At 38.1% G+C, this 15,687-nt stretch overlaps 1 protein-coding gene across 1 annotated transcript in view; it reads left to right on the top strand.

Annotated features, from left to right (window-relative positions):
- The window catches only part of KCNH8 (potassium voltage-gated channel subfamily H member 8), a 369,341-nt gene that overhangs the window by 181,053 nt on the left and 172,601 nt on the right, over positions 1-15,687 (top strand). Inside the window, exon 5 of the mRNA XM_077809313.1 lies at positions 884-1,124. Coding sequence (XP_077665439.1) covers positions 884-1,124 — 241 coding nt within the window. The remainder of the gene's footprint in view (positions 1-883; positions 1,125-15,687) is intronic.

The raw sequence follows: 15,687 nt of genomic DNA, 5'->3' as shown, positions 1-15,687 counted from the left end.
TGCAGTTCACTTAAAACTTGTGTAATGATCTTGGAAATCTTTATGTAAGAAATGAGACCACTACAGAAGTCAAGGTTTCTTGGATCAGACCAATTATAAAGTTGGTGTGAAATCCCCTTTTTGTATAATGCAAGAAAAATCTTGGCACTACTTTGTCAGGCCTAAATTTTTTATCAGTTTAAACTACTTCACATCATGCTAAAGTGAAATACAATATGTGTGTGTGTGCCTGTCTGTCTCGTGTAAATTGAAACAAACTTTCCTTCTCTTACAAGAAGGTAGTATGATTAATTCATAAAAATTGAGTGAATTTCACTTCTTTTTCTCTTTATGAATGATCTGCAAACAGATTTTTCCCCAAATTTGTTTTTGAAAATTGTTTGCCAGATAAATTATTCAAATAATTCTGTGTCTGTAGTTTGTTCACAGGTGGTTCATTGTGAAAATTGGTATATTAAGCTGAAGTAGTTTTGATTGGCTGTGTAGGTCATGTTATGTATTTCTGTTCCCCAACTGAATGAATGTAACTCTCAAGGTCAAATTCCAGTGATGTTTGCTATAGCTTATGAATGGAAAATCCACTTTCCTTTGATATTCTGCTATATTTGCTTAACTTTCACTGTTTGGGAAAATATTCTAACAAACAAAATCATTTGCTAGGAGTATTCATAGAGTGAACACAAAAGGGTTTACAAATACACTCAAAGTGAATCTGTTTGTAAATTTGAATGATTATTTGACAAAAAAACGTTTTGCAGTATTTGCCCAACTGTAAGTGTCACCCATATTTCTTGGCTCTTTTTATAACATGAAAGATCAAATTCATTGAAATATAATCTGAGGTCAGATATTTTTTCCTAACTTCTCCCATTCTTTCTTTCAGAATGTTTTTGTAGATAAACCAGCATTTCCGGAATACAAAGTTTCAGATGCAAAAAAGTCCAAATTCATACTGTTGCATTTTAGCACTTTTAAAGCTGGCTGGGACTGGCTTATTTTACTGGCAACGTTTTATGTTGCTGTGACTGTACCTTATAATGTTTGCTTTATTGGCAATGATGAGCTATCTACAACTCGAAGCACAACTGTCAGTGACATTGCAGTGGAAATTCTTTTTATCATAGGTAAGATATATTGTTCTGCTTTCTGAATTTTATTTTTTATAGAATATCTAAATTTAATGTAAAAAGATGCAGTAATGATCAGACAATTATATCACTTTTTAAAATATTCAATTTCTCAGCAGCATGTCCTAACAGGGTTCTTTTTTAACAGATATTTGGTGGTTTCTTTGTTCTGTGATACAGCATGGCCAGAAGGCTGCAGGAGAGTGATATAGGAGAGATATGTAAGTCCCAGGATGAGGAGAAGCCTTATTGCCTGTAGAGGGAAGAAAGGTTTCTTTTGATTAATTAAAAGCACCTGAAGCCAATTAGAGCACCTGAAGCTAGTCACCTGATAAAACCTCCTTGTGTCAATCAGTCAGGAGAAGGAGTTGGAGCAGAGAGCAGTTTGGAGAAGTGCCATAGCTGGCTAGAAGGCCAAGCCCCTAGGTAAAGAGACACCTGGTTTGTGCAGAGAGAGAGGGCAGGAAGCCCCACAAGCTGAAGAGCAGGAGAGGGAAATAGCCCAGGGGAAGTTCAAGTGGTTTACCACTATCCCTAGGGCCTCTGGGCTGGGACCCAGAGTAGAGGGCGGGCCTGGGTCCCTCCCTCTCCACTACCCTTCTCTGTGTTACTAGTGGGACAGTAGATACCCTAGTTCAGGGGCAGGAAACCATGCCCTGAACTCCCCCAAGAAGAGGAAGCATGGGACCCATCACAATTGTACCGGCAGTTTGCCACAGTTCTTATATATTAATCATGCCACTTACCAAAATGTGGTTTCTAGTTAGGCTTGTTATTATAGTTTCAGTGGGAGATCTGCTTAAAAAAAGTGGTGCAATATGATTTTCATATTGGAAATTATCTCCCTGTTTCATTACCATACAGGCCACGTTAGTACTGTTGATTATGTTCTGTAATCCACCTGAATGTTGGTATTTGAAGTGTAAATTTTGCTTTTTTGCTCGTCCCCTCTCATATTCTTAACTGATTTTTGTTTTATGAATCCTCTAGTAATTATATCTCCAAAACACTGAGGTAAAAATATAATATATTGGGAAATAGGATTACTCCTGCTGGCTCTTTAGTGGTGCACAGAATTTCCCTTTTTAAGAGATTCATTCCTTTTCTTTATGAACACAGAAAAACTGATCATAGGCCTTTGAGTATAACAGGAAGGGTCTTTGAACTTTTTGTAGTTCCAATACTGTTCTATATCTATTGTTTAAAAAATATGTAGCTACACTGCATAAACAGTATAAGTACAATTCTGGTGCCAATACATAGCTGTAAGGCCTTTTTTTTTTTTTTTGGAGAAACATGGAAAGTTTAATAGGATTTTATTTAACCCACAGAGACATGGGAATGTGATATGGTAGAAAGGAAAGGATGTGGAGGAGGGAATAAAATTATCAGCAGAGTAGAGGAATCTTAAAAGAAAATATCTAAAGTACAAAATAAAATGGGAATTTTTTTTTTAACAGAAAAAGTACGGTGATTTGGAATGAGGGGTTAGCTCATGCATGAGAAATAAGAACAAAATCCAAACTACTTATACACCAAATATAGGCTATTTTTAAAGAAGAAAATGGGGGAAAGGGGGAGTTTTTCTTAAGATCATCTTGAAAAATGTTTCTTCGGCTTTAATGATAGAAATTTAACTAAATTTAATATAAGAATAGCTAGCAGAAATGATGCTTAATGGAAGACTTTGAAATATTTGTCTCTTCACCTTTGGAAGTAGAGTTCAAATGCAGATTTAAGGTAAAATTCTTCTCCCTGATACTCATGGTGGTTCTCCACTGACTATTATTCTTTATTTATTCCCTGTTAATTGCTCACATTATCCACAACCATTGTAGAATATGCAATAGAGATATACGTTCTGTGATGCAAATCAGACAGAATTTTTGTCCTTTGTAAAATGTGTGAGGTTTTCGCTAATCAGTTATGAAGTGACTACAGATTACATTATAAAAAGTGCAAAAACAAATCAATTCCATTAGAGAGAGAGAGTGTAAAAATAATGTAGATTTAAGGTTAAAATAACCGGATGATCACAGGTTCCCTTACCATACAGAATGCAGATAACTGGTTGATGTTATGACTGAGTAATTGGAATCTGAGTATGAGAAAACATACACTGCGTCTATCTGATTTATGTGTAGTGTTCTTCATATGTAGCAAGACAGAAGATTTATGGCCCAGCACTCCCTTTTTCTTTCAGTTCCTGGGTAGAAATACACAACTTTGATATCAGTACATCAACAATGATGTATCCATGATGCATGTACCAAATGTTCTTTTTATTTTTCCTGACTTCTCTGATCTTTGCCTGCTATTTTTTGTGCCAGCTTTTGGCTTTGTGATATAGTGAGTAAAGAAAGTAAAATCATGAATAAACATATATGGGTAAAATATTTGGTGCACTAAAAGGGATTTATCTGTCCAATTTCAATTAACAGTAATGAGAATCACAAGCATCACATTGAAAATGTACCCAATACCACATTTACTCTTTTTTTCACACATTTTCTTTGGTAATTGTTTTATTTATCCCCTTTGCTCTCCTCTCTCTCCCTCTCTCCCTCCTACCCCCATCGTTTATTTTTTTTAACATAGAGGCTGGATTTTCTAATTTTTTGACCTCTTGTTCTGGAGACAGTTTGTTCAGATCTTTTAGTGTTTCTATTTATTGTGTGTAAGAACTGGTTCTTTCATATTTTTGTGGGAGTGGAAAATGTTAATGTTAATGCTTAATGTTCAGTTCTGCGCCAGTCTAGCAAAACCCTTAAGCGTGGACTTAACTTTCGAAACATGAGTAAGCACACTGAAATCAATGGGATTAGTCATGTACTCAAGGTAAAGCACAAGATTGTGGGCTTTGTTGGCCTTGACAAGGATACTTTTAATGGATAATTTGTGCAATTTTAGGGAAACATTGAAAAAGTTTCGAAAATTTCTCAAGATTTCCAAAGTGAGAGAACTGATTGTAATCAGTTTGTTGTACATGAACTACTGCATCACTGTGTTAGAGAGCTTATTCCTTCACTCTCCCACTTCCCTGGTCCTTCTCGCATGAACAGAGAGCAACAATACCCGAAGTCCGAAGGTGCAAACAATTCAATGTTTGTTGGGGTGAACTTCCAGCAAGCTTAAATACAAGTTCCTTTTTCCTTATTTTCGAATCCCAACTTACTTCCTGTTTGCCCCTAATTTATATAGCAATATTCTTAGCTATACCTTAACCAGTCATTCTACTGAAATTTAACTAACCAATCCTAACATATTGTAACATGATTAGCTAACCAATTATATCCCACCACCTTAATTAGTTTACACTCAGCAAAATTGTTTGTCTGCTGTATAATTAATCACAGAACCAGACAGAGACCATGCCAATAAACAATAGCAAAGTGGGAACTATAATGACAAAACAATACAGAAGTGAGGATTTCACAACTACCTCCATAAAGACATAAGAGTTTCCCAGCTATGTCTATTGATAAGTGAGTTCTTACCAGACAGAAAACTATCAACCTCAATTTCCTTTTACATCTTCTAGGCACTTCCCTTTCTCTGGAGGTGATAGGCACTATCAGGACAGGACTGTATTCCTAACAGCCCAATAGCACCTTCTTTCAATGTGACTATTTTGGAATGTGAGGATGTGACTGGTCGCTTCCCAGTTTGACTGCCTCTGTCGCTTAGCCAAAGGCCTTAGCCTAAGAACAGGGCCTCAGACTGTCACAGTAAGAGAAGTACCTTACACTGATAGACAGTGATTTTGATTCTTTCTTTTATACCTCTAACTAGCCAAGTGATAAGAATACACCTAAATTCTTAAAGTACAGGCCTTTGCAGACAGGCCTGAATATCATATCTATATCCTAACACACTGTACTTGCAGATACTGAAAAATCTTGTATCTGTTTTAAATCTCTCTTGGATATCTCAGAATTTTTGATAATTCTTATTCACACATAATTTTGATGAACTGTTTTATTTTGAGGTAAGATACGCTCTCATTTTTAGCAGTATCATTGATAAGGGTAAGGCACTTACAACAAGAGGGAAAAATACCTCTTGAATTTTCTAGAAGCATGTGAAGTTTAATGAGCAAGAAGAATAGAATACTGTGCCTGCTGCATACCAGTTACCAAGAAAATTAATAGGATGTGGACTGTTGCTTTCCTCTGAGAAAAGAAATGTCTGTTAAAGTGCTTTGGGTGAATCCTTTTCCTTGAGTGGAAGACAACTGCCAGGCTCATCTGAGCTGCAATTCAGGAAAGCATTCCTAGCAAACTACTTGAGCACATGCCTAAATCCCATTTAAGCACATTGTTAAAATTAAGGGCATGCTTAAGTGCTTTCCTGAATCAGTACCCTGGTGAGTGGAGTGAAGTGTTCAGATTAAATGTCTCTCCTAAAGAGTGAATAGTAGGTCAAGCTGTGGGTTTAACTGCTGTGTCTTTTAAAATTCTCAAAAGCAAAGATGGGGGTGAGAACGCATTTTATTATTTCTAGAGGGGGGCATAGTTATCTTTCACAATTCAACCTAATTTTAATTTGTTAAATCCTGTACATACTAGAATGTTCTTTTAGTAATTTGTTTTCATGTAGCTATTATTTCAAGACTTTTTTCTAGTCTCCTTTCCAGTTTTGTATATACTTCTTATTTAGTGTTAGGCTCTATAAACAAATATTTATTTTTCATCTGTTTCTCCAGCTTGATGAGGAATGCTTTATTTTAACTAACAGGACTACCTAAAAAGCTGCTTAAAAGTTCTTTTAAAATAATAATAGATGGACCCAGAGAGAAATCCTTAACTCTAGTGAATTTAAACTCTTTCACACACAAGTTTTTAAAGGGTTTCATTGGTGACTAAGAAAAACACATTTATTTTACCATTTATTTCAAAGTTCTTGCAAATGATATTGTACAGGCAGCTAATTGGATAGGATTTGTTATGCAATATATGTGCTAAAGACCTCAATCTATCCCTATGCTATTCTTTTCCAGTATGCTTGAAGGTTTGACATATCCAGTTGTCTCACAATATATTCTATTTGATACAATCAGCAACCATCTTACACACTTAACCCCAACTCGCACCTCCTGAGCTCGAAGCCACAAAGCCAGGATCAAAATCTGGCCTTGCTTAGGCAGACAAAAACAGCTGAAAGCTGAAGTTTTACTGACTGGGATAGATAAAGTAAAAGGACAGATTAATGAGAAGGAGGGTGGAAATGTGGAAAACTGATCTTGATTCTGATTGTCTGTGTTAAAGTTTTTTGCTGAAGCTGCTTTTCTGATAAGGAAAATAATGCATTGTTATTGGCTGTTGCTAAAGAAATTGTTAACCTGTTAGCATATAACTAAGATTGCTCCTTTGTTTGAAGAAAATTTATAAAAAGTTTAGTTAGCGTGCTTTGAAGCTTTTATTTGGGCAAGGATGTGGCACCTAAGCTCCCTTCCAAGTGGAAGCAAAGAGGGCCCCAGAAGGCTGGTTGCTGATTCCTCATACCAACTCAGACTTGGGGTAAATGTAAATGTTTGGCATGCTCTGAACCTACTGCAACAGCATATGTGTGTGCCTGAGACCTCATAAAAAATATTTTTAGGGAACAGCACACTTGTTTGTACCAATCATTTATCAGATGGAGGTCCTGTGTCCTCATTGATTTACTCCTGACACTGTCTGGAGAAAAACAGTTAAGTTACCACAGCTTTGTTTTCTGAAAACCCTGGGTAACATATAGTATAAGGGACTTTGGGTTATTTGGCATGCTCTCCTTTCCTTCTGGATGATCTATTGGACTAATCTATCTGGGGAAATTATTTCTTTTCTCTCTCTCCATTTTGTTGGTCACACCATTGTTGGCATGTGACTTTTACCCTTATATAAATCTCCAGTCTCATGTTTTTGTTTCTACGAATTGCTTCATTCTGACTTTCAGACAAAGAACCATCTCTTTCATTTCTTTATCTAAAAAAGCATTGATCACCTTCCTAATTGTAAGTGGTATTACCTGAAAAATCATTGTTCGATTGTAGAGTCCTATCATTATTACTAAATAAAATAATATGATCAGAATTTATCCTAAAGAGAAGTTGGAAATCTTTTCAGGCACATAACACTTTTTTGGTAGATTAGCCATTGGAACTTTGAAGTTTCAGCAGAATAATGATGATTCTCCATATAAGGCTGTTCAAAGCTACTAAGATGCATCCGATGAAGTGAGCTGAAGCTCACAAAAGCTTATGCTCAAATAAATTGGTTAGTCTCTAAGGTGCCACAAGTACTCTTCTTTTTACTAAGATGGCAGAAGGCCTTGTTGGCAAGCTTTTCTCATGTTGAATACCATTTCACAAACAAAACTGAAATGTTTTGTAGGTAACTTTTTTTTAATGAGCTACAAGGAAATGTAGAGATCGGTGATATTCACATCCCAACAACTCCGGAACCAACACACCCCGTATGTTGCCATGAAATGCAATGCATCATTTGTTAATTATTATATCCTAATCTTTTGAGTTCAAAATAAGCGTATCACAGTCATACAACACACTGTACGTAGCACATCAATTAGAACATTTTCATAAGACACTTCCTTTCTGATGTTTTCTGTTGCATGTTGTGTTAGAACAAGGAAAATAATTGGATCATTAATGTATCTTTCATAAATTAAATACCAGATGAATGGATCTAAGCCATGGACCTCAAATCTTCCAAGCATTGCCATAAATCCACATGAATTCCCTGAGTCTTACATTTTGCATATGAATATATGAATAATTATAGTACAATAATAAAGTACAAGCATGTATCTCACTATTGGTTATGCATAAATGATTCAAATATAAACATTATTCCATAAAAGGTCAATTATAATATACACTTACAAAATTTGGCCTACATCAGCTGTAAAAAGATGGTGGTAGCGTTTTAATAACTCACTCCATTATTAACAAAAATGCACGTTGCTTCATATTTTTTCCCAGTGAAAATGATTAGTTATTACTTACATAGCATCATAGGTGCATTGTAGTGCTTTACAAGTAATGTTCTTGCCTGGAAGAGCTAACAATGTAAATAACACAAACACTGACGAGTAGATCAGAAGACTTGTGTATTTGTGAGGGCAACAGAGTTCCTGTGGATAAACAGGGAGGCTTCAAAGCTCCAGTTGCTAAACTTGTTGCAAAAAAACCCAAGAAAGGATATATAGTGATGATCTGATAGCAGAATTTGTCCCTAAGTACTGAATGGTTTCACTTCGTAATGGCAAAATATGAAAAGAATAGAATGTGACTTCTCATAGAATTTATTCCATTGAAGGAATATTGTAATAATAACCATGAGTTGTGGATTAGTTAGTAATGTAAATCAACTACCCAGTAAGTTGTTTTGTGTTAGAAGTTTGAGGTATTTTATCTATAATTTTCATGTCAAAATAACAAAGTGAAACTGGCAAGAGCAAGGAGTTACTTGCTGACAATTTTTCAAATAGATTCCATTAGCATGCCCACAAAACTTACGAGCACAGCCATTTGTCTCTCTCAAATCTCGGTTTGCATTCGTAAAGTATATCTGTCTGAAAATAGAGTAGATAGGCATAAAGTATCCGATTTTTCTATGTACACACGCCTGTTTGTGTGGGAGTGTTTCTGTGTGTCTAAATGGGTGCAGGCACATTTTACGTTAATGGAGGCAACTTGAAAATGCCATAGTTCAGGATGCCTCTCCACCTGTTTGTCATCTTGTTTCTGTGTTGCTATTTAAAAGAAGCTCAGAGCAGCTTGTCTTTCAGGGTATAGGCCAGCTGGTGTAAATTGATGTAGCTCTACCCTTGACTTCAGGAGAGCTGTGGTGATGTACAGCAGATGAAGCTTCTAATCCCATATCTGAGGCTTCATTTCTTAAAACAACAAAAAAAAATGTTGTTGACTGTAGAGGCATAAGTGTGTGGATACTGGGTCGGCCCTAGATCATATGGCGCCCCAGTTGAGGAGTGTCTTTGGCACCCCCTCCCCCCATTTTTACCTTATTGTTTTGTTGCCTCTGTAGCCCATTTCACGACTTTGATACACGATTTGCATGCATGATTTATCCCTGTCATATGATACATTTACATGTTAGGATCTGTAAATCTGTATTTATTCATGTCATATATAAACAAATAAGAAAATCATTTCCTCTAAGCTTATAGAAACTTTTCTTAATTTTAAGAATAACTGAAATGTACTAACATCAGGAAATTGAACTGAGCACCAACCTTAGGTGGACCAGTATTAAATAGTGTTACAGCAGGTGACCACCTTAAAACGTTAACCCTAGTCCTTTAGTTCAAAAGGTTGCTTTTGTCCTTGCAAACTGAAGCACAGCGTCAGAGAATCCAAAAACTGGCCAATGGCATTTTCAAGTGATAAACTAGCAAGCAATGTCAGTCTCTCGTCAGCCATCATCGATCGAAGATATGTTTAATGAGCCTGAGCTTTGAAAATCTGTGCTCACAACTCATGACTGCGACTGGCAATGTGAGCAGAATCCTCAAAGCTATCCAGATATTAGGAAAAGTGCCCTTCGGCTTTGGATCATGAATGAATTGGAAAACATGAACTAGAGAGTGCCTCCCATGTTGCAAAGTGTGACGGATGTTGTCCAATTTGATATAAAGGTCTTATCATTGATGTCCAAACATTCCCCATGTTGTCTGGTGAAGGCCCAGTACAATTGTTCAAGTATTTCCTGTCTGCCAGCAGCTTACTAAAATCATACAAGAATCCCCAGGTCTTTTTGTGGTGCTTCATTTATCCAAACCTTTCTTCGATGGGCACTTGAGCAGGGTAAATGGGTGAGCAAAAAAGTCCCTCTTAAGTTGATGGGAAGCTTGGAAGAAAAATTCATCTCTGCCCTCGTAACCAAACTGTCTCTTCTTCCGATGAATACATGTTTCCTTGAAGGCAGGCTCAACTCTGAAGTTTTCCACCATTTCTTTGGCAGCAACGACAGCATCTTCAAATCTGTTGTCTCTGTAGGCCACAACGAAATCAAGGCAGCTTCTCATCAAAAGTAGTAGTGGTTGTGATGTCTATCAACTGAGTTTGTAATGCCTTTCTTACAGTGTTTACTTGTTTACTTGTCATATCATGCCAAACCACAAGTGAGACCAGAAATTTGAAATCCGTGATCTGGTTTGTCAGGATTTGCACTTTGGTGTAGGATTTTGGCCTTGTCTTTACTTTATTGTGCCAGTTCAATCAGCACATGGTACCTCACTGGCCTTACACTTTCAATGCGGCTCTCCCAGCAAGTGTTACAAATTTGACCATGAAGTCTATGATCTTCCACTTGATGATTCATGCTGAAAACAGGATGTATATCCTTTTCAGCATTCCAAAAGAGATATTGAATCTAAAGAAGATAATGCTACATTTGACACAACCAGGTTGAGGGAATGGCAGCTACAAGGCGTGAAGAAAGCTCTTGGATTCGGTGCAAGGCCCCTTGCCTGCACACCACTGTTTCTTCCTTTCATGTTCATTCTGTTGTCATAGCTCAGGCCACAGCAGTCTTGAAGCTTTATTTTATTATCATTCAAAATATTCATAAACTGTTCTGTTAGGTCTTTTCCAATAGAGTTGTCTGCAGACCGGAAACAGATAAAGTGTTCCTTTACTTGGATACAGCCACCGTTGCTATCAACAAATCAGTAAATGACATCTTTTCACCGTGACTGTCAGGAGTGCAGTCCATTATTGTGGCATAGTCCTTTGCTTTGCCAAGTCACATCAATATGTTATTAAGCACCTTCCTTGCCATGAGAACAATCAATTCATTCTGAATTCTTTTGCTGCAGTAATGGTCCATTGCTTCTTTATGAACTATTAAATGTAGGTGCTCACACATGACATTGTCGTATTTCATCTTTTATTTTCTATGGGGGGGAAAGACACCGTACTAGGGAGAGCAAGTCTATGTTCCACAGTCTTAGAAAGTCATCTAACGTTACATATTAAGCATGGCACAAGAAGTAACAGTATTTCCTTTATATTGTTGCATAGATAGGGTTTGATATCTCTGACGTCTCATTAAATATGTCCTTTATTAGTCGCTACTTACACTCTTCAAGTCTTAAGACACAAGTACATTTTCACAATTACACAATAAAACAAGGTTCACAATATCGCAGTTGGGCTCTCATTTTGTTCTTATCTCACTGACTGACTGGTGATGCCCCACCCCATATATACCCAAGAGCACATGGCTGACAACATTCTGGGAGTTTCAAGGCAAATGTAGTTCTCAGAAAGTCTGGGAGGCTCCATGAGATTCTACAAAGGTCCAGAACATTCTAGGAGGTTAGTGAAAAATGAATCCACATATGAAATACCTGAAATGTTTTATTCAAACGTTCTATTTTTTTTCTTGCTAACAACAAAAACAGCACCCCAAGCCTGGTGTCCAAGGAGGTCGCCTGCCCCTAAATCCAGCCCTGTGTGGAGACACACATTGGCATGAAAATTAGAATCTGTCTGCATAAGTGCTACAGCAGAGTTAGGGATGGAATGTTCAAGTTAGAACAATTTAAAATAAATTTTAGTAAATGTAATGTATTTGTTGATGTAAAATAAATTAATCTTCTAGTGTTGTCATAATGATAATTAAATTAAAATCCGCTCCTAACAGCTCTTTACAGCCATTATTATTGTGTCAGTTCAAGAGTGTAAAAACCTTTCATTATAAAAATACCCATTGTATCAAAATTGCTGGCCTTTTGGACTGGCCATGATGCAAATGGAGTAGCTGATGACTCCTATATTATATTTATACTTTTAAAAGACATAGTGAGTACACACATCCTTTGATCCATGATCAGAGGAATCAGGTCAGTTCTATTGTGACTTGTTAGTGATGTTCAGCACATTTATTCAAAACATTAAAAAAAAGTCATCTGAAGGGCTGTAATGATATAAATGGACTTCTCGGGATGTTTGCGAAGAAGAAAAAGTAGACAGTAGAAAAGAACAAGAGAACTGGATATAAGAGGCCATCTTCTGTATCTCACACTAAAGTCCATAGAACAAAATTCTGTTTTGTAAGAAAATATTAATTAATATTTAATTAATTGACAAAGTGAACATTGACCATATTTAGCAGAAGCACAGATGCAGATCTGGACATAGTTACAGCTGCCTACACAGTTCTGCCAAAAATAGCAACTCAGTATAAGGTCTATGTTGTGCTGCTCTTCTTGCCTGACCCAATCAAACTCCCATTGATTTAAATGCATTTTGGAGCAGGCCTTTTTAACATACCAGCTTTGTTCTAGGTATTCCCATTTCTAACTTTTTTGAAGTTCAGAATTAAGCCCTTTGAAAATTAATATGTAAATAATTGAAATTAGCATCACATAACAATACAAAATCTTTGGCTGAAGCAATTATTTCTTATCCCCTTACTGTGACTTCTACGATCACTAATTTCTTGCACTTTAGCAATTAAGTACATTTGATCAGTATGCATTAGAATCATTTTGCAATCAGAATTGCAGCATTCTAGTAATATGTGACATGGCTCTGGCAGTATGTTTACACTGCAATTCACTAACTAAGGCTTGCGGGGCTTTGGCTAACTGACTGTTTAATTCCAGTATAGATGTTAGGGCTCTGACTAGGAAGTTGGTCCAATAAACGATATTACCTCACCCACCTTGTCACTCTAATATCCTGGGACCAATATGGCTACAATACTGCATATCATAAAAAGACACCGTTTTCTGAACACACTATGCTTTTATAAAGTCTCAACATATTTAAGACATTTTGTTTTTTAAAATGGTTTAAGGTAAAAACAAATGCCAAGCCCAGAGTTGCCAGCTTTCATAGTTTTATCATGAGTTTCAACAACAGACTGGACTTCTACATAGAGTGCTTCCGCTGACGTGCACGGGCTGAAATTGTGGAAAAGCAGCATCACTTGCCCCATAACCTCAGCCGTACAGAACACAATGCCATCCACAGCCTCAGAAACAACTCCGACATCATAATCAAAAAGGCTGACAAAGGAGGTGCTGTTGTCATCATGAATAGGTCGGAATATGAACGAGAGCTGCTAGGCAGCTCTCTAACACCACATTCTACAAGCCATTACCCTCTAATCCCACCGAGGGTTACCAAAAGAAACTACACCATCTGCTTAAAAAACTCCCTGAAAAAGCACAAGAACAAATCTACACAGACACACCCCTAGAACTCTGAGCAGAGGTATTCTGTCTGCTACCCAAGATCCATAAACCTGGAAATCCTGGATGCCCCATCATCTCAGGCATTGACACCCTTATAGCAGGATTGTCTGGCTATGTAGACTCCCGCCTCAGGCCCTACACTACCAGCACTCCCAGCTATCTTCGAGACACCACTGACTTCCTGAGGAAACTACAGTCCATTCCAGAAAACACCATCCTGGCCACTATGGATGTAGAAGCCCTCTACACCAACATTCCACACAAAGATTGACTACAAGCCATCAGGAACAGTATTCCCGATAATGTCACAGCAAACCTGGTGGCTGAACTTTGTGACTTTGTCCGCACCCATAACTATTTCACATTTGGGGACAATATATACCTTCAGATCAGCAGCACTGCTACGGGTACCCGCATGGCCCCACAGTATGCCAACATTTTTATGGCTGACTTAGAACAACACTTCCTCATCTCTCGTCCCCTAATGCCCCTACTTTACTTGAGCTACATTGATGACATCTTCATCATCTGGACCCATGGAAAAGAAGCCCTTGAGGAATTCCACCATGATTTCAACAATTTCCATCCCACCATCAACCTCAGCCTGGACCAGTCCACACAAGAGATCCACTTCCTGGACACAAAAAGAAAAGGAGTACTTTTGGCACCTTAGAGACTAACCTATTTATCTGAGCATAAGCTTTCGTGAGCTACAGCTCACTTCTACACTTTCCACAGTATGCATCCGATGAAGATCTTTTTATATACACACAAAGCATGAAAAAATTTCTCCTCCCACCCCACTCTCCTGCTGGTAATAGCTTATCTAAAGTGATCACTCTCCTTACAATGTGTATGATAATCAAGGTGGGCCATTTCCAGCACAAATCCAGGGTTTAACAAGAACGTCGGGGGGGGGGGGTAGGAAAAAACAAGGGGAAATAGGTTACCTTGCATAATGACTTAGCCACTCCCAGTCTCTATTCAAGCCTAAGTTAATTGTATCCAATTTGCAAATGAATTCCAATTCAACAATTTCTCGCTGGAGTCTGGATTTGAAGTTTTTTTATTGTAATATAGCAACTTTCATGTCTGTAATCGCGTTACCAGAGAGATTGAAGTGTTCTCCGACTGGCTTATGAATGTTATAATTCTTGACATCTGATTTGTGTCCATTTATTCTTTTACGTAGAGACTGTCCAGTTTGACCAATGTAAATGGCAGAGGGGCATTGCTGGCACATTATGGCATATATCACATTGGTGGATGTGCAGGTGAACGAGCCTCTGATAGTGTGGCTGATGTTATTAGGCCCTGTGATGGTGTCCCCTGAATAGATATGTGGACACAGTTAGCAACGGGCTTTGTTGCAAGGATAGGTTCCTGGGTTAGTGGTTCTGTTGTGTGGTATGTGGTTGCTGGTGAGTATTTGCTTCAGGTTGTGGGGCTGTCTGTAGGCAAGGACTAGCCCGTCTCCTAAGATTTGTGAGAGTGTTGGGTCATCTTTCAGGATAGGTTGTAGATCCTTAATAATGCGTTGGAGGGGTTTTAGTTGTGGGCTGAAGGTGACGGCTAGTGGCGTTCTGTTATTTTCTTTTTTAGGCCTGTCCTGTAGTAGGTGACTTCTGGGAACTCTTCTGGCTCTATCAATCTGTTTCTTCACTTCCGCAGGTGGGTATTGTAGTTGTAAGAATGCTTGATAGAGATCTTGTAGGTGTTTGTCTCTGTCTGAGGGGTTGGAGCAAATGCGGTTGTATCGCAGAGCTTGGCTGTAGACGATGGATCGTATGGTGTGGTCAGGGTGAAAGCTGGAGGCATGTAGGTAGGAATAGCGGTCAGTAGGTTTCCGGTATAGGGTGGTGTTTATGTGACCATCGTTTATTAGCACTGTAGTGTCCAGGAAGTGGATCTCTTGTGTGGACTGGACCAGGCTGAGGTTGATGGTGGAATGGAAATTGTTGAAATCATGGTGGAATTCCTCAAGGGCTTCTTTTCCTTGGGTCCAGATGATGAAGATGTAGCTCAAGTAGAGTAGGGGCATTAGGGGACGAGAGCTGAGGAAGCGTTGTTCTAAGTCAGCCATAAAAATGTTGGCATACTGTGGGGCCATGCGGGTACCCGTAGCAGTGCTGCTGACTTGAAGGTATATATTGTCCCCAAATGTGAAATAGTTATGGGTGCGGACAAAGTCACAAAGTTCAGCCACCAGGTTTGCTGTGACATTATCGGGAATAGAAAAGGAGTACTTGTGGCACCTTAGAGACAAACCAATTTATTTGAGCATGAGCTTTCGTGAGCTACAGCTCACTTCATCGGATGTAGCTCACGAAAG

Source organism: Eretmochelys imbricata, chromosome 2 (assembly GCF_965152235.1).
Source record: "Eretmochelys imbricata isolate rEreImb1 chromosome 2, rEreImb1.hap1, whole genome shotgun sequence".
Lineage (NCBI taxonomy): Eukaryota > Metazoa > Chordata > Testudines > Cheloniidae > Eretmochelys > Eretmochelys imbricata.
Note: the sequence above shows the minus strand (reverse complement) of the source record. Positions and strands in the feature narration are given on the sequence as shown.